Below are 21,487 nucleotides of genomic sequence, written 5' to 3' on the forward strand. Positions count from 1 at the left end.
GAAAAATATGACTCTATTATGCCATGTACACCTTTTTTAAATAAATATAAATTGTATTAGTAAGTTCGTTGACAAGATATTTTGCAGATGAGTAGTTTAAATAAATAACTTAGCCCCGCTACGTATAATTAAAAGAGCGACATTTAGGACACACAGCGCGCAGGGGTATTATTATGGCCAATTATAATCTTCGACAAATAAACGTTTGATATGAGTCGAGAAGATGACGTTTTTAAACAGGTCAGCTTCAGGTCATTTACCTGATGAATATTAAAATTCTACCAACTTCCGGAGAGATTTGTTTGTTTGTCAGAAGTTTTAACCGCTGGATTTACACACTCACTATGGATGGGTTTTTCGTCTCAGGTTTTCAGTCAATGCGCCGAAATATACGTACAAAACTGTCCTTAAAAGCGCCCAATTAGGGCAAGTTTGGGTGCTTTTTGTGTGTTTTTGTGTATTAAAAATTGGCAATGGTATACTGAATAGGCCCTTCACAATTGATTCTTAGTTTCCTGTTTCCATGTTTCATGATTGAAAACAAGGGATGAGGTGACTTTTAATTATTAATTAATCTATTATTTTCTTTATTTTAAAACAATCGGTTGCAACCGACATCCCGGGCCGACATCAACCCGTTTTGACAAGGAACATGCATTTAATTATTTTACAACTATGTTTAATCTTATACATTAGTAGGCCTAATGGTACAGGTATGTTCTTTGTTTATTCATCATTATATAGTTGTTATGATCAAAGTCAGAAAGTAGCAAATGGAAGTCATTAAAAGTTATTTTAAAAGAGAAAATCCAAAATAAAAATAAAATAGGCCTAATTAAATATTTTGCAATTCTCTACTTTGGACGCGGGCGGGAAACAGGACACTAAGAATTATTGTAAAGGGCCTTAGGCCTAATACCGTAGTGATGGGTTGCAATTTAAACATACAATGTAGGTAGGCCCTAGTAGGCCTACAACAAGTCGTACCTAAAATATTTTCTCAATTTGAATTTGATCCACCCAAAATAATAAAAAAATCACCGTATAGATCCCTGTACTTTTTATAGGTAGGCTACAGGCTTACGTTACAGGCTGAGCCTTTTGCCTTTTTGACCCCATCCATTTCCTATCTTTGTACCCCAAACCGAGTCATGAACCGGTTTGTTGCCTGTAGCTTCTACTTTCTGGGAGGTTGTTCTGAAATCGTTCGGAATGAGAAGAAATTCTTCCTGCAGTTGAGGCACTTCCAGTGGCGGCGCCACAAGGGGGGCAAATGCCCCAGTCAGAACTTTTGCCCAACCTAGAATAACGACAATTTTCACTTTTTGCGGTAATTTTGAGCAAAATTTGTTGATTTTGCCCCCCCCCTGAAATTCACTTTGCCCCCTCAACCCCCCCCTCGAAAAAAAAAATTCCTGGCGCCACCACTGGACTCTTCTTAAGTGCTGACTTGTACACTCTAAATTACAAGGATTTGAAAATAGGAGCCAATCAAAATTTGAATTTTAAATCTGTCAGCTAGATTTAATTTTAAATACCGTACGGTACCAAGTTTAGAGTGTAGGCCCACAACTCCCTTCCAGTCCTTTCATGATCTTGAATATTTCAATTTAGGTCTCCTCTTTTACAGCTTCATCTCTTGTAGTCCAATATCTCAGAGGTCTAAGGGACTGTTCAGAAATACTTTGGTGGTGGTGGGGGTGGAATTTTGTTTTCATGACAAAAAATTTACAACTTTTTGTCTTCCCTCATATTAGGTTTAAAACAATTTTGACTCCCAACCCCGCCCCATTATAATGTACTAGTGAGGCCCCTACTATTCTATATCAAAGGACAGAGGAAACATACGGTATTAATACTATTCATGTAGGCCTACATGTATGATGTACCCCGGTTCTCCAAGCTTCCTCCGCCTATATAATTGTAATGCAACATGATTTAGTTGTATATCAGTGATAATAAATTATTAATAAATTAATAAATTGAGCTCTGAGCTCAAATTGCTATCAACGGACTGGTGGTATAATTATACCATTTTGTTAGGGGATTGCTTAAAAATATTAACCTTTAACAAATGAAGAAAGAAAGAGTTTCAGTCAAATAAATATACACATAAATTTGTTTAATTGATTGATTAATTAATTATTAATGTTATCCCAAGGTCAGAGGTCATCCGGGGTCAAAGGTCATATTTTTAGTTTTTAGTCTCCACAGCAGCCAGTTTGGTTCAGCTCCCTCCACACTGTGTGCAGGGAGCGCGTAACCAAACTGGCTGCGTAGGAGACTAAGGAGTTTTCAGTTAGGCCTATATGAATAAATACATAAATTTGTTTAATTTATTAATGCTATCCGAGGTCAAAGGTCGTCAGAGGTCTTCCGGGGTCACTGAAGTCATATGGGGTCAACGGGGTAAAATAGTAGGCCCTATCACTAATAAGATGCTAGAGTTGTGCCAGAGTTGCATATGATATTGGCCTATATAAATCCTTGTAAATGAAGAAAGACAGAAAGAGTAGTCAGTTAAATAAATAATTAATTAATTTATCCAGAATCAAACGTCATCAACAACCTTCAACCACAGGAAGGACTCTTCACCTGCTCATCACTTCACCTGCTCTGACTTCGCTCGTATATAATGGTGCCCTCTATAAATCCTGAAAATTATTGTGAAATTATATCCATTCAGAGAGAAACAGAGGGCGTTAAGTTCAGCACTAATGTTGATGTTGAGAGCCAGCCAACAGGCCCAAGGGGCGGGGGAGCCATATAATTATGCCATTAAGATTATGTTGCATTCAATAAAATAAACATATACGTGTATATACTTTATTTTTACTGTCACTACTTGATTAATAATTATATAAACTTTTTTATAACCATTTACTAGTATTTATCTTTTAGTATAATTTCGAGTTCAACTAGCTGAGCTGAATGTGCTCATTATGATTAACATTAATAATAACATATTTTTATTTAAAATCGACTATGGCATTATAGTCTAACCTTAAATTTACAAAATATACAAAGTATGGAAGCCTGGTATCTGCACATCTTTGAACGCTTTCCTACTGTAACTTGTTCACAGATTATCATTATTTCATAACTAAAGGGTGTAACTTTGGATTTTTAACACTTTGATCCGCAGTGGTCAACTTAAAGCTACAGAATTCCACGATTTTTGGCTACATGAGTCATCTAGTTAGCAGCTACCTTGTAGCATAATCATCTTTGGGAGTTACTGCGTTCAGTTTTGGCAGGCTAAAATGTCCATTTTTTTATATAAATTCTTGACTTCATAGAGGCGATTTTCCGTTAACTCTTTTGAAGCCTCCGAAACAAACTGTTCAGCTCATCCAATCTATTTATCAAAATGTAGCAAAGTAGATCCTCAAGTCACTTGTTTTTAAAAAGTGGAGATAATACATCACCGTTTGAAAATGGGACCTAATACATTAATTAATTAATTAATTAATTAATTGATTAATAATTAATTATAATTAGAGAGGGCGGCCTATCTGCTGTGTCATAGCATGACATCAGTCAATATGAGACATTAAATATTAAATGCGAGGATCCAGAGGATACATGCCTGAGAAAATATATAATAATTAAAGAAATGGAGCTCAGACAAACTGGCATTGTAATAAAATGGCGTGTGGTGGTGAGCCAACGACATGTAATCGTTAGTGCACGCTGGTTCGAATCCGAACGGTTCTGATTTTTTTTCTCTCCTTTATTATAATGCCAGTTTGTCTGAGCTCCATTTCTTTAATTAATAATTAATTAATTAATTAATTCCTTATCAAGGTCAGAGGTCATCCTTGGTCAAAGGTCATATGGGGTCAATGGTGTCAAAAAGTATCTATCAAATTAGAGAAAACACCTGTCGCTGCCCCACCAGCATATTACTATTCAAACAGTTTACTAAACTTTTCAAACAGTATTCTGTCGGAGCGTCACTTCCGGTTGATGATGTGACTCACGGTCGAGTGAAAACAAGTCCTTGATTCGATTTTTGTTGATGATTTCTATCATTGGTGTTGTGTAATTTAATTTCGATCGCAAAATAGTCAATGGAATCAAACAACCGTTTCTAAGTCTACAGAGTGGAAGAAACTTACAGGATTTACCGTGTATACTGACAAACTTAAAATTAAATTCCATGGTCGAGTGCTTTTTTTTCCGGAATTGAATGTCACTCCGACATTATCGCTATGTAGCCTCCTTCACAGCCGGTTTCTATCGTTCATAACAAACCGTGAGTCACATGCAGTTTGGGCCCGAGACTAGATAGCCCAGATGTTGGACCGACAGAATACAATCAGTTAGACCACTTCCATGGTTAGACAAATACAATTTGCACATTTCACTTAAAGGAGTATTTCGTGATCCTAGCATCCTCTTTTTATGACATTTTTCAGTACATATCCACGAAAAAAGCATATTCCCAAAATTTCAGTTGATTCTGATTTTGCTTTTGCGACTTTGCGAGTTATGCATGATTATGTGTATTACACTGCTCCATAGACAATACGTTGTAATTTCGTTCTGGTGCACCAGAACGAAATTCAAATTTCGCGATATCTTTGCTAAACGAATTAATCTGCAAGAAATATTTTGTACATAAACATTATGTAGCCAGAGTATTCCAATGATATAAAAATCTCAACTTTTTTTTTAGAAAAGTGGGGGGATGAGGCTGTGGATCACGAAATGCCCTTTTAAGTCTTTTTTTTATAATTGTTCAGACATAACTTAAGTGCATCTTATATCTCTAATACCGCTAGGCCTATAATTAATTGTTAAGATGTCAAAACTTTCTTATCATTTTTATATTTAATTACCACCAACTGCACTTATTTTTATATGTCGACTTATAAAACGCCATGAGAGTACATAATTATACTAGTATTTGATTCCTGATTCTTCAAGTCTGTTTCCATGCCCACAACGCACCCCGGGCAACGCACCCAATCTTCTCTCTGGACCAGACGCATCCCTTTTTAAAGGGATTTTTATTTATTTAAATTATGATGAGTTAGACCCAATGCACAAAAGAGTTAGACCTGGTTTTTAAGTGGAATTTAGTTTCATTAGGAATGGTCCTTTACTATTATTTCCTTCCAAAAGTAGCTAGCAAATATTAAGTTCAAATATAGTACAAAATAACTTAAGCAAATGTAAAGGAAAATGTCATTTCTCCTGTGACTAAATTTCACTTAGAGTTTAGACCAGGTCTAACTTTAGAGTTTAGACCCGGTCTAACTCTTTTGTGCATAGAGTTTCACAAAAAACACTTGTTTGTGATTCTTGCTGACTAATAAATTTGTTTACCAGCATTAACATTTGACTAAAGTATGTGAAAACTTGAAATTTAATATGAAAATTTAAAAATAATAATAATAAAAAATAAAATATTATGGGGCTGATCCCCAGAAAGTGAGGAAGTGGATGCGAGACGAATGATTTTTTTTTATTTGGCCTTAATTGTAAACATACCAAACGTTTCATATCTGAATCTGAATCAAAAAGTAAACAAAAATAGTTCAACGAACTTTCAACCAATGACGTTGAGACACGGTCTGTTCACCAAATATGGGATAATTGCTGCCTTATATGGAATAAATGACCTTTGACCGTAAATATACAGCAGTCGCCATCTTTCGTGTTTGGCTACGTGTTCTTCCTTATTTTGTAATGGGAAAGTGAAGATCAAATGCAGGAAATGCGAGGAGTTGCCCTTACAGCGGCCAGCTTTGGCCTCACAATGGCCGTTGTAGGCCATGCATACTATCAGAAGAAGCAATTTTACCCATCAGTAGTGTATTTAACCAAGTCTAATCCGAGTATGGCGGTAAGTTTAGGTTTCAGCAAATCTATCACACTGACTGTCACTCATGCACTGTCACTGCACACAACAATTGTATACACTCATGCACTAGTAAGCTTACTAAAGTTTACTGCATTGTTAATTATAGCCCGAAACACCCTGTTCCTTCCTCACTAGGGCCATACGTACGAAAAAACGGGGCACGGCGAACTCACGTCGGGGTGATGACGTCACACTGACGGCATCTATTTATAGGAAGAATTCAAAACAAGGGCAGGCGACGATAATAGGCATATACCGATCGTTCATAGAGGGCGGTGCACTCACTCTGTAGCATTTGTAATTACGCATTTGGACAGGGTCGGCGCCATCTTGGATTCAGTTTTTCTCCACGTATTTCAATGGGCGGATGAATTTATTTTTTATTAGATATTCGCTGCATCTGTGATTGATCTATCGATATGACCTAGTCGGGATTATGCACTTTCAGTTTCTCACGCGTTTGAACGGGAATTGGATTGCGTACTTTTTCGATGTCTAGTGAGCAAATTTCTTCAATATTTTGAGAAAATGATGTCAAATTTTCTATTCTATATTGTTTGGTAATAATGTCTTTTGCCAATAGTATGTTTAAAGTTGTAATTTTGTGTTTTTGATCGCAAAGATCGGATATTTTCGTTCGATTCAATTCTGAACCCTTCGCAAGGGTGCCGATTTCGCAGAACTTTGACGATAATTTTGCCTTTTGGACACTAAAATGCATTCGATCCTTAATTTTGTTTCAACCGAGTCTTAAATTAGCAAGCACAATAAGGTTGGTACCACTTTTATATACATTGATAAAATTTTAAAGATTTTTTTTCAAGTTTCTAACCGGCGCAAATCGTTAAGTGTGTATTTCCCATTGACATCCAAAATGGGAAATACGAGTCTGATGGACATAGGAACGGCGTCCATGAGACTCAGCGAGTCTAATATGACCTGACCTAAAATAGTCCACACTTCCGTCATACAAATAGTCCGGCCCTGGAGAATGACTTGTGACGCGAAAGATTGAAGTTTGTGTGGAGCGTCATGGTAGTGATTTTTTGGTCGCAATTTTCCTAATTTTTTTCAGATTTTGAGGTTCCCCGCATTTACAAGCTATTAAACCGCGTAAAATATAATGTTTACTGAATCGAATCATGTATAACACATGTTTCTACATGTCCACGTTGTCGAGTTAGCATCCCTGTCGATAACAGTCACAAGTCTGGTCTTTTACATCCTCAAATGGGAATTCCCTCAAATGTGCTCAAAATTTACGAACACGCACCAAATATGCTTTGTTTAAGTCTCATCTTCATGTGAGGAATGGTAGGAAGTGGTATTTATCATGACTATATGTCTATATGAGAAAAAGTGGTATTTTATGTGTACCCTGGACCAGCTATGCTCAGGAGTCTCAGACCTTTGTACGGAGGACAGTGGAAATCGTAGTGACGGAGGTGTGAGTACCTCTGGCTATGTTAATTAAAGCCTACGGTATCAAATAGTCAAATACTATTGCACAAAACATCTTGCTGCACTATTGCTCCACCAATATCTTTCACACGTACGGTATTATGAATATGATATTAACATCAGGGCTATTTCATTATAAATGACACGTTCACAAAAATGGCTTTTATCATATCTGGTTGATATAATTAGGGTGATAATGCAGTGTTATTAACTTAATTCTAAGTATGCCACAAACTACAAGCTACATGAGCATTTTTACAGAATTCTGTCTATTTTTTGTATAAAAAAATTGCCAAAAGGTACATTTTTAACCCAATTTTGGAGTCCCATTTCATTTTGCCCATGTATTCTGAATTAATTCTTTGAAAAAATTAGGTACATTCTATGGCAATGTGCTTGTTGCAATGAAAATATGATATGTGTGGAACATCATGCAAGTTGAATGGTGAAAATTGGTGCAAAAATGTTAAAATTCCGTTGATTCTTGCAAAATTGGCATTTTATGTTAAATAAAAAAATGAGTGTCCTCTCCAATTCATGCCTCCATTTTTGTTAACATTAAAGAGGAAATATAAACCCTTACCCTACCTGTATAATCTGTGTTATATTACCAATTGATGGGACAGGGCACTGATTGAGGAATTCATTTATTTTACATACAGTAGACCACTTGTTCTTGATACCACAGTTCCGCGTCAAAAATTTGTCCTCTCCAGAACTGAAGTTAATTACTAATTGTTGTTGAAATAAGAAGGGTTATATCATAGAATGTGAAATTTGTAGAGGAAGAGTGGTCTTCCTTCTACCAAGGTGGCACATGATTTGGTATTTGTTGCATTTTTGCAAGCCTGTATCCACGATTCTGTTTGCAATTTAACAAATGTCCTCTCCAGCACAATTATGTCATTTCCATGAATTGGTAAACAAACTAAAAAATAAAAATGTCAAAGAGCCAAACCTACAGGAAATTTTTGCATTTTATTGCAAATTATGCTTACAAACCACTTTAGTGTTCAAATTATTGTCCAGTTGTTGAGAACACATATGATATTATTCTGCATTGAACTTCGGTTAGCTAAAAATTGCAATATTCCTAATTTAACCAGAATATTAACCCTGTTTGTAGTGGATTTTAAATGCTGGGGATCTTTTATGCAATAATATTGATAGTTTCTTGTTAATGCAGCTATTTCTAAAGTTAAAGTATGCTTTATTATGTGTTAAAAATGTGTCCTATCCAGAACAAATGACACAGGAGGGTCTTTTATTTTAGGTTTTCCATGACTAGTACAACAGATTGACGCAGAATACTAAATTATGCATCAGTGTAGCTATTGGGCAGGACAAAATGACTATTTCATGAATTTTTCATGTGAAGATAAAGTTTATCCTTAAAAATATGTAGTAATTTTGCACCATTTATCTGGATTAGTATCAATTTACTAATTGTTTTATATTGAAACTGGCATATTTAAGACACTGAAGTGTAAAGGAACATACAACAATTATTACAGACTAAATATGAATAAGTATGAACCCAATGTTGGTTACATATACTCTTTCAAAGTTGTGTATTAAATTGTTTAATAAAATGTCCCCTCAGACGGCAGCTATGTTTTACACAGCAAAAATTCAATTTAATTTTTTAATGGTTCCTGAGGGTTTGACGCTCTAATATTTTGAGAATTATTGACACACCATCTGAAATTTGAAATGATAATGAATTTGCATGAAATAAATGAGTTTGAATTTTGACCCCTTTTGGGACTCAATGTTGTCATTTATAATGAAATAGCCCTCCAGCAGAAAGATTCAAAGAATGCATTGCAACTTCCATTGCTTTACACAGTGTCATACTAAAATTGCACTTCAACAAAATTTGCTCTGTCCATATTTCAACATGAAGAGAATATAAAACATTTGTTGCAAAAAATGTCAACACTGACAGACCGAAATTCGATCGCAACATACTCTCGAATGCATTAACTATAGTATGCAAATTCGGAGGTAGAGTTCTCGAGTAACTTTTACCAAAAACATGATTGGCTAAAATGACATCGGGTCACATACCAACCAGTTTGTAAATTGAAAGCCAAGATGGATGCAATCAACTACATGTATTTATTCATGAGATTTTCAAATGTTAATGAATGAAAATGAACACAGCATGTCATTTATTGGTTTTAGATGTAATCACACATGTATGTCTGATGATTCCAGTCACCTCTGTGTAGGGGGCGTTGTCAATGTAGGCGTTTGTCTCACTGTGTTCACTGAAATTCTCACTGGACATAGTCTTATTTTGATTTGTGAAATCTTTATTGAGGGATTTAAACTACTTCAGTGGCAAGCACTGCTTTCCAAGCAGGCCCTCATACAATAATATTTTCAACATTTTTACAGAATATTTACAAAATAACATGATATTTAAAATACATACAAAAATATCAATAATAAGTAGGCCTATGATAGAAAATAAATGCATCCCAAGTACATGAACGATATAAATCGAATAGTACATACAATATAAAAATAAATGATTATGATTTATTTCGAGTTGACACGGTACACATGCAATATGGAGAAAACATCAAAATGATCAAACATGAAAAGTTGCTAAAATTAAAAAAAAAAATTCCTCAGAAAAGGAGATTTCTTCCCTGTCTATCATGTTGTAATTAACTTGTTTACCACAGGTATGCCAAATGGAGTTCATATTAACCATTTATCACTCTTTCTTATATTGCAGGTACTTTATGTTCAGGCATTTGTACTTGTTATACTCATGGGAAAACTTTTCAAGAAAGTATTTTTTGGCCAACTCAGAGCTGCAGAAATGGAGGTAAATTTTTTATTTTATTTATATTAATTATAAAGATCAAAATATTCCAAATATCATGCAATCATAATCTGATTTAGTAAGAATCAGCTACAAAGATCTAGGTGCATCTAGATTTTGATGACAATTTGAAGCCAATTATAGTTTGATCAGCTTACAAACGGCGGACCTTGTAACATCGTGGATTAATATCAATATATTTTATTTTGAGGATTGTCTTGTGACATCTGTCACATCTCTCACCAGAAGCATCACAAATTATTAATTCAAGTGCTATACTTGTGTCTACATTCTTTAACATGCACAATATAGATCAGATAGGTCAACTGTATCACTCTTAACGTGAGTCTACTCTTCAGTGTAGTGGTAAAACCTAATACAATTCCTGCCAATTACAAGCTGATCAAAATATAGTGAGATATTGATTTGCCAACATGTGATGTAAATTTGAATACTAGATTTTACACAGTATTTGGCAGATTGTGTACAATCATTTGGGGGTGCATTGATCAGAACTTTGTTTGTATGGGTGCTTTGGTGTTTGCCAGCAAACGAGGACACACTGTCACACACACTCGTTTTTCAATGGGGGACCGTCTTTGGTTCAAGAAGGTCTGCAAAGGACCGCAGGTGCAATTGCATAAATGTATTTGCGAAATACATCTTCTGTCGTACGTGCGATATAACGTCCATATTTGTTAGGTAAAATTCCATACACACAAAATACATGCATAAAAATGGTGGGAAAACATGCTTGGTATGTCGCTTGAGTACGGATCAGATAAACACGCTTGCATAGTCCTAAACAGCGTCCAAGTTTTGAGGCGATTACACATGGGGGTGTGTGGAGGGGTATATAAGTATGTGGGGGTTGTTTAGTGGAATGTGTCATTACCATCATCCAGCTGTTTGTTTATAATAGATATTTTGATCTCAGGTTATACATCATATTTGCAAGTACCTGTAATAACCCTCTTTATGGTGTCTTTCTTTTTCAGCATCTGATAGAAAGGTCTTGGTATGCAGTAACAGAAACATGTTTAGCCTTCACTGTTTTACGAGATGATTTTAGTCCTCGTTTTGTAGCCATGTTCACATTACTTCTGTTCCTGAAATGTTTTCATTGGTTAGCTGAAGATAGGGTTGATTATGTAAGTAGATTTGATGTACTAATACTAAGTATCTATAATTTCATTCAAATAAGATCAGCAGACAGTATGTTAGTCAATTGAGTGCCTATTATGTCCTAGAAACACTGTCGGCAAAACATAGGCCTAAACACTTAGTACCACCAGTTTGATTTTCATCAGAGACCCGGCCATCATAAATTTTGAGAGCAAAATTGCGACCCCCAGGACAGGACGCAATTTTTAGAAAACAACAATTTCAAGACAAATTAGGTGAAAGATTCATGTAGATCTACTAGTAGTTGGCACATCATTTTATTGAAAGTACATGAACATTCAACAGCTAATTTCTGTGATCTGCTGTCAATCAATTCTCTAATAATGTTACTTTAATATCCCATTCTCTGTCAAATGGAGAACTGTTAAGGGTCATTATATTACCGTAGTGTATTAAATATTTGCCCTTGGTTCTTTATGCTGCGCCATGTTAAAATGTTATAGCTGTTTTCTTCTTTTAAAATTAAGTTATCACATACAGATACAGGTCCCATATAGTATCTATCAATTAAAGGTATATAATGTAAACCATTCAAATATAACCCAATGACCCCAAGAATAACAGCTCAAAAACAATTTTTCTGTACACCAATATGGAAGTAAAAGCAAAGATTTCTGTCCATTAAAATAAACAGTTTATCAAAATACTTTGTAAATGAGACTCATTACATTGTGTATTGATATAGATTGTGCGTAATGCTTGACTGGTGCACGATTATGTGAATTTTGTATGAGTTAGGACTCTATTAATGTGTGTAGTAACAAAAAGAGAATAAGTTTTGCCAATTATAAACCGAACAAACTAAAGTATTGAATCCTGCATCGTTCTTTCATATTGGATAGACTAGAGCCTCAAAGTGGCAATAGAATTATATCACTCCACACAATGTTGTATTGGTTCAATTCCCATTCATGTATGCGGCCAGTTCGGGGTACTACCCTCAAACTTAACGACTGACTGATTGACTGTGCAAGTAGCGTAAGCCCTATTTGATCATCAAATATGTAGTTCTAAATTATTTATGTTGTTTTTCCTTCAGATGGAGAGAGTCCAGTTATTTCATTGGTATTTCATTTGAGAGTGTTATGTAAGTGTTTTATATATAAATTTTGAAAAATAAAAATAAGCGAATTGAATGTAAAAAAGAAAAATAATTCCCACTTTCTATAGCAAGTAGCAAGAAACAGTGTAAGGCCATTTATCATCCAGAGTTGGTATCTGTTGATGCAATGATATTGCTAAGCCTTATGTCCAGCTTTGGCTGAAACATAATGTGTGTGGGCGTACACGATAAGAAGAAGACTCAGTGGGGAATGGCAATGTTATACAAGTTGTGTAACATTAGGCCCAAGATGACCTGGTTTTAAGTCTGATTCCTTACCTAATGTGTCAAAGATGGGCTATTCTAGTTGAAATCCATATACCCCCTATGGAAGACATAATCATAATCTCCACTTAGGTAGTGTGAATTTCAAATAGAGTTACCTTAATGGGTGAGTCCATTTGATATTTACACCCCATGTGTGGGAGATAATTAAGTCATGTCTTCCATGGGGTGTAAGGATTTCAGCTTGTAGCCCAATCTAGATGAACCATGGAGGTCAAAATTAATGAAAGGCAAACTGAACTTTGTAATATCAAATAATTACCTTTGTAGTTTGTTTTTGATGTATACATGTAGTGTAAAATGTTATTTTCAAAGATGATAATTTTGTTCTTTGTGTTTTGTTTCAGCACTACTATTGTTTTTAGCTCTTGTAGATGCTGCCTTCATCAATTTTGCATATCATAGTACTTTAACAAAAGGCGCTTCTGTACAGTTAGTTTTTGGATTTGAGGTGAGTAAAGATAATTCTGAACAGATTTGAAGATTTGTTCTTGAGTCAGTGAAACAAGACAAGACTCCTTTTCCACTCCAAATTTGGCAATGTATACATGCTCCTTTAGTCTACATTGCACTACTGCTGCTCAAACAAATGTAAAAGATACATGGCAGTTGGGCATTAAGAAGAGCATTAATAAGTGGGAGAATATGGCAAACTATAGTACTGACAAAGGGCCTCTCAATGAAAGCCAGAAGGGTAGTGGGTGATAGACCAGTAGCTGCCACAGTGTAAAAGGCACCTTGCACTTCTCCCAGTAAAAATCACATAGAATTTGTTAGAGCCAAAAGTAGCAGAGTTGGCCAGTACTATTTTAGTTTGTCGCTTATGAAGGGTCCAGGTAGTGTACCTTCAAATTATTTGGCAATATTTACAGTGTATTTCTGATCAATCATTTACTGGTAATGTCCGAATCATTCAATTGCTTATATCAATGTTTTGCTCTGTACTAAGAAATGTTTAAAACACTATACTTCAAACACTGTTTAGTGGCTAGTTTGATTAAAAAAATTTAAACAAAATAACTTGATGACAAATTTCTGTTTTTGTTTTCAGTATGCCATACTTCTTAGTATCATAATCAATGTGTTCTTCAAGTATATTCTACATACTATAGATCTTCAAAGTGAGAACCCCTGGGAAAATAAAGCTGTTTATATGCTCTACACAGATCTTGTTATGGGTAAGTTGTTGTTTTCATTATAAGTATACTTAGAGATACATTGTAAACATACTGAAGTAAAAGCTACAAAATGTAAATGTTCATTGAAAGGGTAATATTTTATTCCTAGATCTCTATTCTGTCGAAAATTACCCATACAGGTGTTGCCAAAATAGGTGTTGTTTTGTGTACGAACTGAATTGAAAAAATAATCTTGACTCTAACTCATCCGCAAAAATGTTTATTGTGCCGTGGAAGGCACAGTCTGAGATGAATGGAAAACTGGAATGTGTGATATAAAGTATATCAACAATTAACTAACATCCAAAGTGTGATAGGTTGTAGCATGAAATGAACCACTTTTTTTTGAACAGGCTAATTACAGGGCAGGGTGCAGCATGAATATGACTAATTGTTTGTTTTCTGTTTGTTTGTTTTTTGTTTATGTTGACAGGTTTTATCAAAGTGTTTTTATATACTGCTTTTATGGCTATCATGATCAAAGTACATACATTCCCACTGTTTGCCATCAGGCCTATGTATCTTACTATGAGGTGAGTGTAACTGTCATTCAAGTCATAATGATTACCAGCTCCTTCAAAAAGGAAGCATCACACATGTAGTATCATATCTTACTAGTTACGTATACAGTATCCTCCTGGAACATTCAGAGAAGACACTAGGATCTCATACACACTCATCTTTCTGGGCTCAGTTCACTAACTTAATGTATGTTTTTTCACATCAAGTATGACCTTTGAATGCATGAGATACAAAAATGAATCTTAAACCTGAGGTCAAATTTGAGTTATGCTCCTCCTGGCAGCACCTACCGCTACTAACTTGCGCCGACCAAGTTCCGCCGGGCGTACGTCCGACAATGTGAACACAACTTATGTCATAGCGAGTTTTGTTGGATTATCAAATCTGTTGTTGTTTTAAAGAGACATGTTGAGTTTTAAAACATTTGTGCATATTTAGTTTTATGGTCACCCTATACACATTTCATTTCAAAAGTTAATTTTGAGGTAAAATCAGATTTGCTAAGATTGAACAGGGGATCTTAACCATCAAAGCTATTGCCTTTAAAAAATGATAGTGGAAAAAAGATAATTCATTTGAAATAGTTGAACTAGATTTGGGTTTTAGTTTCCAGTGTTGTATAGGTAGACAATGTACATTTTATTTCAAAGTTTTAATATATAAGTATATAAGTTTTATTTGTACAAATAAATCAAATATTATTCTTGCATTACAGGTCTTTTAAGAAAGCGGTGAATGATGTGATTATGTCAAGAAGAGCAATCAGGAATATGAATACATTGTAAGTAGAATCCTAAGAAGCTAACATGCAGTGTGTAACCTTAACTAAATACAGGGTGCTGCCAACATGTTCAAGGAGTTCTTTAGTCTGAAGACAAAACAGAGACAACTCACAGCATTGGCAAGGAAGCATATGATTTCAATATTCAATTGCACTACCAAGTTTCAACAAAAGTAATTGAGAGTTTGTAGCTATGTCCATATTTAGTAACATTAATGGGTTACTATACAGCAGGTTTTTATGTTTGAAGTTTGAAAATTAATTTTGTCAATTTCTTATCCAAGTGATATTTCAATGTATTGTACTTTTTGCAATCATCAGGTACCCAGATGCAACTCCTGAAGATCTGGCCACTACTGACAACCTATGCATCATCTGCCGAGAAGAGATGGTCACGGGCTGTAAGAAACTTCCATGTAGTCACATCTTTCACACAAGCTGTCTTCGCTCCTGGTTCCAACGTCAACAGACTTGCCCACGTGCCCGTATGGATGTATTACGGGCACCTGCAGCACAACAACAACGACAGCAGCAGCAACAACAACAGAATGGTGCAGCTGGACAGCAGCAGCAACAGCAACAAGGTCCTCAGGGTAAGAATTATATGTATCATTTTATTTCATGCATAGATTAATAACACATAGGTTGGAATATTCCATGGCTGTGCTGTCTAAGCGTACTTTAATTCAGCTGACGCCATTACAGCGTTCAGACCTGGCGACATCGCTCATCTCATGTGCAAAGTTTCTTTTGTGTACGCTCGCGCTATTTGCACTATTTTTGAGTTCGCACACGAAAACCTGACTTAGCGTCGACCCCCACAGGCAACATGCCCACATTCTGCGGCATGATTTCATGAAAGTATAAGTATAAAATATATATAAATATAAGTATAAAATACAATGTATGGTATTGCAAATTTTTAAGTGGTAGGACAATGTTAAATTGCATGCTTAGGCAAAAAATAAGTTGTGTCTCGCGAACATTTTGCAAAAAAGCAAGGTGCTACAAATGTATGCTTTGTTTTAGGAAAAGGCTAAGTGCTATTAAATTTTGTTTTTCGTCCACTATTTTTTAATAACAAAAAAACAGACTATCAAAAACACTCAGCGCATAGAGCTACATGCTGGGATGGCTTTTACATACATATACATGCATGTTTGAGAGATAAAACTTTTTACATGTTACTTTAATATTGGAAGTTAATTTTAATCAAAATGCCAATCGAGTTTATGCAATTCAATTCAAGCACTCTATAGTCTTTTAGTAATTTCTTGATTCTTTTGATCGTACCTTAAAATAATGCACTGTCAATTTAAACACACTGACATAATATATTTCATACTTTTATTTAACACAGGTATGATGCCCCCATTCCCAGGTTATCCCTTTTGGATGCCTCCTTTTCAACCGCCTGGTGCAGGAGGTCCTATGGCATTCCATCCAGGAGCTATGCCACCTGGCTTTCCACAACCCCCTGGAATCAATGGTCAGCAGCCTGCCGGTCAGCAACAAGCAGCAGCTGATCAGACTGGAGATGACCAGCCAGATTCTGGAACTCAACCTGCTAACTCATCAGGTAAGAATATTTGAAAACAGTTTACTTTGTGCCTTGTGCCTTATGCCTGAGACATTTGGACCTATTCAAATGTCTAAAAACTTTGATCAATCTATATTCAGGGTCGGAATTCGTTTCACAGTGCGAGGATCAATCTTGATTCTTGCAGAATAAATTTGCGGGAATCATTTGATTCTCGCAAATCAACTTCTGTGTAAACTACAAACGTTTGCGAGAATCAACTTTGATTCACGCAAATCTGTTTACAAGAATCTTTACGAGCATCAATTCACAGATTCACGCCGAAATTCTGACCCTGTATATTGTCAACATTTCATGTTCTGCCTGTTCTACATGATCAACTACTTAAGCCTTCAAAATTATGATAATTTTACTTGTTGTTCATGTTTGTCAAAAACTTGACAATAAGATAAGGCTATCAGAGGGACAGGCTTCAAATGTGAGGTATAATTTGCATGCTACTTTCCAGCTGTACACATATTTTAACAATTTGGTTTCAAATGTCAAGGGGAGATGCAAAGATTTTGATTTTGATCACTTAGTGTGAGTACCTATTTGACCATAGAAATTTGTGTTTTTCCTGTTTAAGCTCAAGCACCTTTTTGTGGGAAAGCCATAGTTCTTTGCCAATAGTGTTTGTTTTTGTTGATTTATTAAAGTATGAATTTTTATTGCTTCCTTAATCAGCCTAAATTTCTTGTTTCCTGCAACAGGAAATTTGAAAATTTACAAGCTTTCTGATCAAAATCTGCATCAGATGTATCTATTTCTGGCAGAAATTAAAACACATATAAAACTTGCAAACATGAAAAGAAAGAAAGAAGTGGTTGAGAGTGATGAATAAGCATATGTGCCACCCAATATGCGGGATAGGATAGACTACAGCTACATCCTGCTTATACTGTTAGTATTCTATATTTGTCAGAAGTGCTTGATTTCAGGATAATAACTCATAGTTAATTGTTATATGTTGGGTAATATCTGTTGGATCTTGTGCAGAATTGTAAATGTAATATATACATGTGCAGTGATTGCATTTAGTTTATCAAAACTTCCAGGATGTGGTATGCAACTAACAATTCTGTGGTAATGCAACTAACAATAATTCTTTGTGTTTGCTTGTTTCCTTGTCTGCAGCTTCAAGTCAATCTAGTAGCACAACGACAACCACAACAACTACATCACCTTCATCATCAACTCTACCCCCTCCCCCTGTATTCCCTCCATATCCTGGCAGCACAGCAGGGCAGACACCACCCATGCCAGGTGGGATGCCGCCCCCATTTATGCCCCCACCACCATTCATGTTTATGCCCCCATTTGGTAAGTAGGAATTTGATGTGAAGTATTAAAATGAAAATTCTTAAGTAGCCGTTTTTCTCAAAACATATTTGTGACACGATCAAGGGAAATGTTAAAATTCTTTTGTTTTATATTGTTTTCAGCAATTGATAAATTGATGTAACTTCACAACGAAAAGTCATATCAACATGAGGTTTTCAGTTTCTGAAAGCTCTAAATGTCCTCTTTAGAAACATATGCAAAACTCATTTTCGACCAGGGTCGACATGTGACTCGTTCACCTTGATCATGTCACATCTGTTTTTTAAGCAAGCTATTACAATATTTTTTAAAGGTTGCAATTTGCTAGTACAACTAATGTTTCATGTACATTGGGATATTCAATTTGAACCCACAGGAAGATTTCAGTTTTTTATTATTCCAGATCCAGCGGTTTTTATTTAAAAAGTGGTAGATTAAGGTGTGGAGATATAATTTTAGGCAAGATTGTACAAATTTCCACAATTTTAACTGGAATTTGAACAGAAAAATTACAAATATTTCCAGCTGGATTGAACCTAAGGTACTACTGGAATTGTGATGGCTGTGAAATCTTCCACAGGGGGTATGTGGATTTTCAATGTAATATCCCAATAATTCTTTTGAAACTCACCATGGCAAATTACAATCACTTTATTAATATTATTAGAAAAGCCGTCAGCTTTGAAGTAAATCCCTGGATTGAACTTTGTGACAATGTCTATGCAAGCTTAATAAGCAGAAACAGATCATTTGAGAAGCCTGTGTAGGCAGCACACCGACAGATGAAAATTGCAAATCAAATTTATTCACCTGAATATGTAAACAAATTGTATGTGGTTATTTCTCCTAACAGGTGTGCCACCCCCGATGCCACCACCCAATTTCTCTGGTATGTCAGAGGATGAAATCCGTGCAATGGAAGGTAACGAGAGAAGACACTTAGAAGCCAGAATAGAATGCCTTCGTAGTATACACTCATTACTAGATGCTGCTATGGTACAGGTTCAGCAGTATACTACTGTTATCAACAGTTTAGGGTAAGTTAATTAATCATCAAAAAAAGGCTCATACCACCATGTTCACATTTTGCAGTTGTTTACCTCTGGTATATTTTGCTACATTGTATGTGCCCCTCAAACAAGTTGTATAATGAAAGACAGAGATAAAAAGACTAAATTGCGACTGATGTCATCTGTCAATCAAAATCAAGCATGGTTTGTTTACAAGTGTCTTGATGATGAGTTTGAGTTTCTGAACACGGCGGTAAAACAGGGCGTCTTATTGTCAATTTTGCACCTTCAAATGCACAAACCATCTCAAAAGTTTGGTCTCTATCGTAGGAAACTTTCTTTCCTGAAGGCACCATGTCAACAATGCCTAGAGAAGTTGCTTTTTGCCTGGTAAAAGTATGTAATTTTTCGCCATTTTCAGAGATTCCTTTTCTCCGATCAGCACCAGATGAATCAACCTTCCTTTTACGCGCTATTAACCAATCAAGGGTCATTGGGAATTTGATTGACAGTGACGTCAGACGCGATTTAGTCTTTTTTATCTGTCTTTCATTATAGTGGCTTCAAGGTTTTGAATGAACTTAAAACATTGTCATTATCTAAAAAGGTTAAAACTTGTTACAATCTTTATTTGTGAACATATGTTTGAAATGTGTGTTGCCAAACCAAAGTACTAATTCTTTTATTATTGTTGATTTCACCTCGCCAGTTCAACAGTCCCAGCGCCACCTGCTGCCAATTTATATCCCCAAGCCAATACAACTACAGTCTCTTCAACAACTACCGTTCCAACTGCAAGTGCCACTTCACCAACAGCTGCTAGTCCCACATCTGAAGACAATGCTGCAGAAGCTGTTGATAATAATGATAGTGATGCAGAGAGTAAAAACCATTGAAAAAGGCAAAGGACTCATGTGCAGGTAAAATGTTATGAATAACAAAATTTGTGAAGTCATTACTCTTTTCATGGATAGCTATAGCTCCTCCTCATCCAAGGGTCAAGGTTCAAGCAGACTGACTGATCTTGGTAGACTGTGCAGTATTATACAAATACTATGTGGTTAGGGAAAAATATAGCAAACTATTTTCCATCACCCTGATTCCAGAGGGTGAGGGGTGATAGGCGTGTAGCCAGTACTCCGGACATACCTGCCTGTGCGGGGACAAAGTCCAGAATTAAATAAATAAGAATGAAACCTAACTACACAGGGAGTGGGCACAACTAAAGATTTGCTTCATTTTGGGGGAAGGAAGTGGAAGTCACTTTTGATGTACTCTTTTTGAGCTTGTTCCATTGTTTCCAACCTCCTTTACAGATCTGAGCCAGCTGGAAGGTGCTGTCGGTTACACTCCCCCAACAGAAGGTGAACTCATTCCCGATGCAGAAGAACCAGAAGAACATGATCATCAGGAGATTAGACGTCGAAGGTTACAAAAACTTGAAACCGATGAGACATAGCACACGCTGTTATTTTGTAGAGTGCATAATTTTTGGCTTACAAATATATGTTCACTAGGCTTCATTGATATTATCATGAGATTTGTTCTTTCACATATATGGGAACTTTGTCATATCTGTGTTGGTAAAGATAGGGCAAAGCTACATTGTAGCCCAGGACGGAAAAAATTGAGGACTAAAAATGTGACCTTTGACATTTGTGAAACAAATTAGTCAAAAGAAAATGTCTATAGTCTCTGAAGTTCAGAATTGAAAATTGTATAAATTATATTTTTCACATTGGTGGTAATTTATTGAAACTGCCTCAAAAAAGGCAATAATGGCAATTGGCTGATGGTCATATGTGGTGCAGGGGAGACCTAATAAGCCAATCTATTTTTAAGTTTCATGTGCCAATCAATGTGTGGCATCCAAAGATATTTTGTTAGAACATGGACATTTTTGAGCATATTTATGTAATTTTCATGATATCAATCATGCATATATGGTCTATGTATTGACAATTTAGTACTTCTAAAATGAGATTACATGTTCATATCAGAACAAATAATTGGCACAAAAATCTCAAAGTTTGGTACTCTAAAAGTGGTAGTCTTCACTTGACTATCTGCAACAATTAAAAATATTTTGCTAGTTTTAAATTCACCAATAATGTTTTGCACATAGACTTGGGCCCAGTCCATACTTTTTATTTGACATCAAATATAGGCTGCAACAAGTATTTGTTATTCAATCTATTTCCATTCTGTTTCCTTACATTTCTAACAAATGTGCGATGATGTAAAATTGATACTTTATATTTCATCAGATCTTTGATGTATGTCAGCAAATATTCATTGGGAGATGAATTGAAAGAGATTGATGAGTAACAAATACACAAATATTTGTAAT

General features: G+C 35.6%; 1 protein-coding gene across 1 annotated transcript; it reads left to right on the top strand.

The window, feature by feature from the left end:
• The first annotated feature begins 5,637 nt into the window (after positions 1-5,637).
• On the top strand, positions 5,638-21,487 carry LOC140152981 (E3 ubiquitin-protein ligase synoviolin B-like). Its single transcript, XM_072175541.1, is given in 15 exon segments — positions 5,638-5,854; positions 10,083-10,175; positions 11,171-11,338; positions 12,405-12,444; positions 13,092-13,195; positions 13,796-13,922; positions 14,356-14,455; positions 15,160-15,225; positions 15,547-15,818; positions 16,586-16,804; positions 17,942-18,127; positions 18,981-19,164; positions 19,847-20,032; positions 20,035-20,057; positions 20,454-21,487. Coding segments are annotated over 15 exon segments (2,049 nt in total). The 5' UTR covers positions 5,638-5,716; the 3' UTR covers positions 20,597-21,487.

This window comes from Amphiura filiformis, chromosome 5, assembly GCF_039555335.1.
Source record: "Amphiura filiformis chromosome 5, Afil_fr2py, whole genome shotgun sequence".
Classification (NCBI taxonomy): domain Eukaryota; kingdom Metazoa; phylum Echinodermata; class Ophiuroidea; order Amphilepidida; family Amphiuridae; genus Amphiura; species Amphiura filiformis.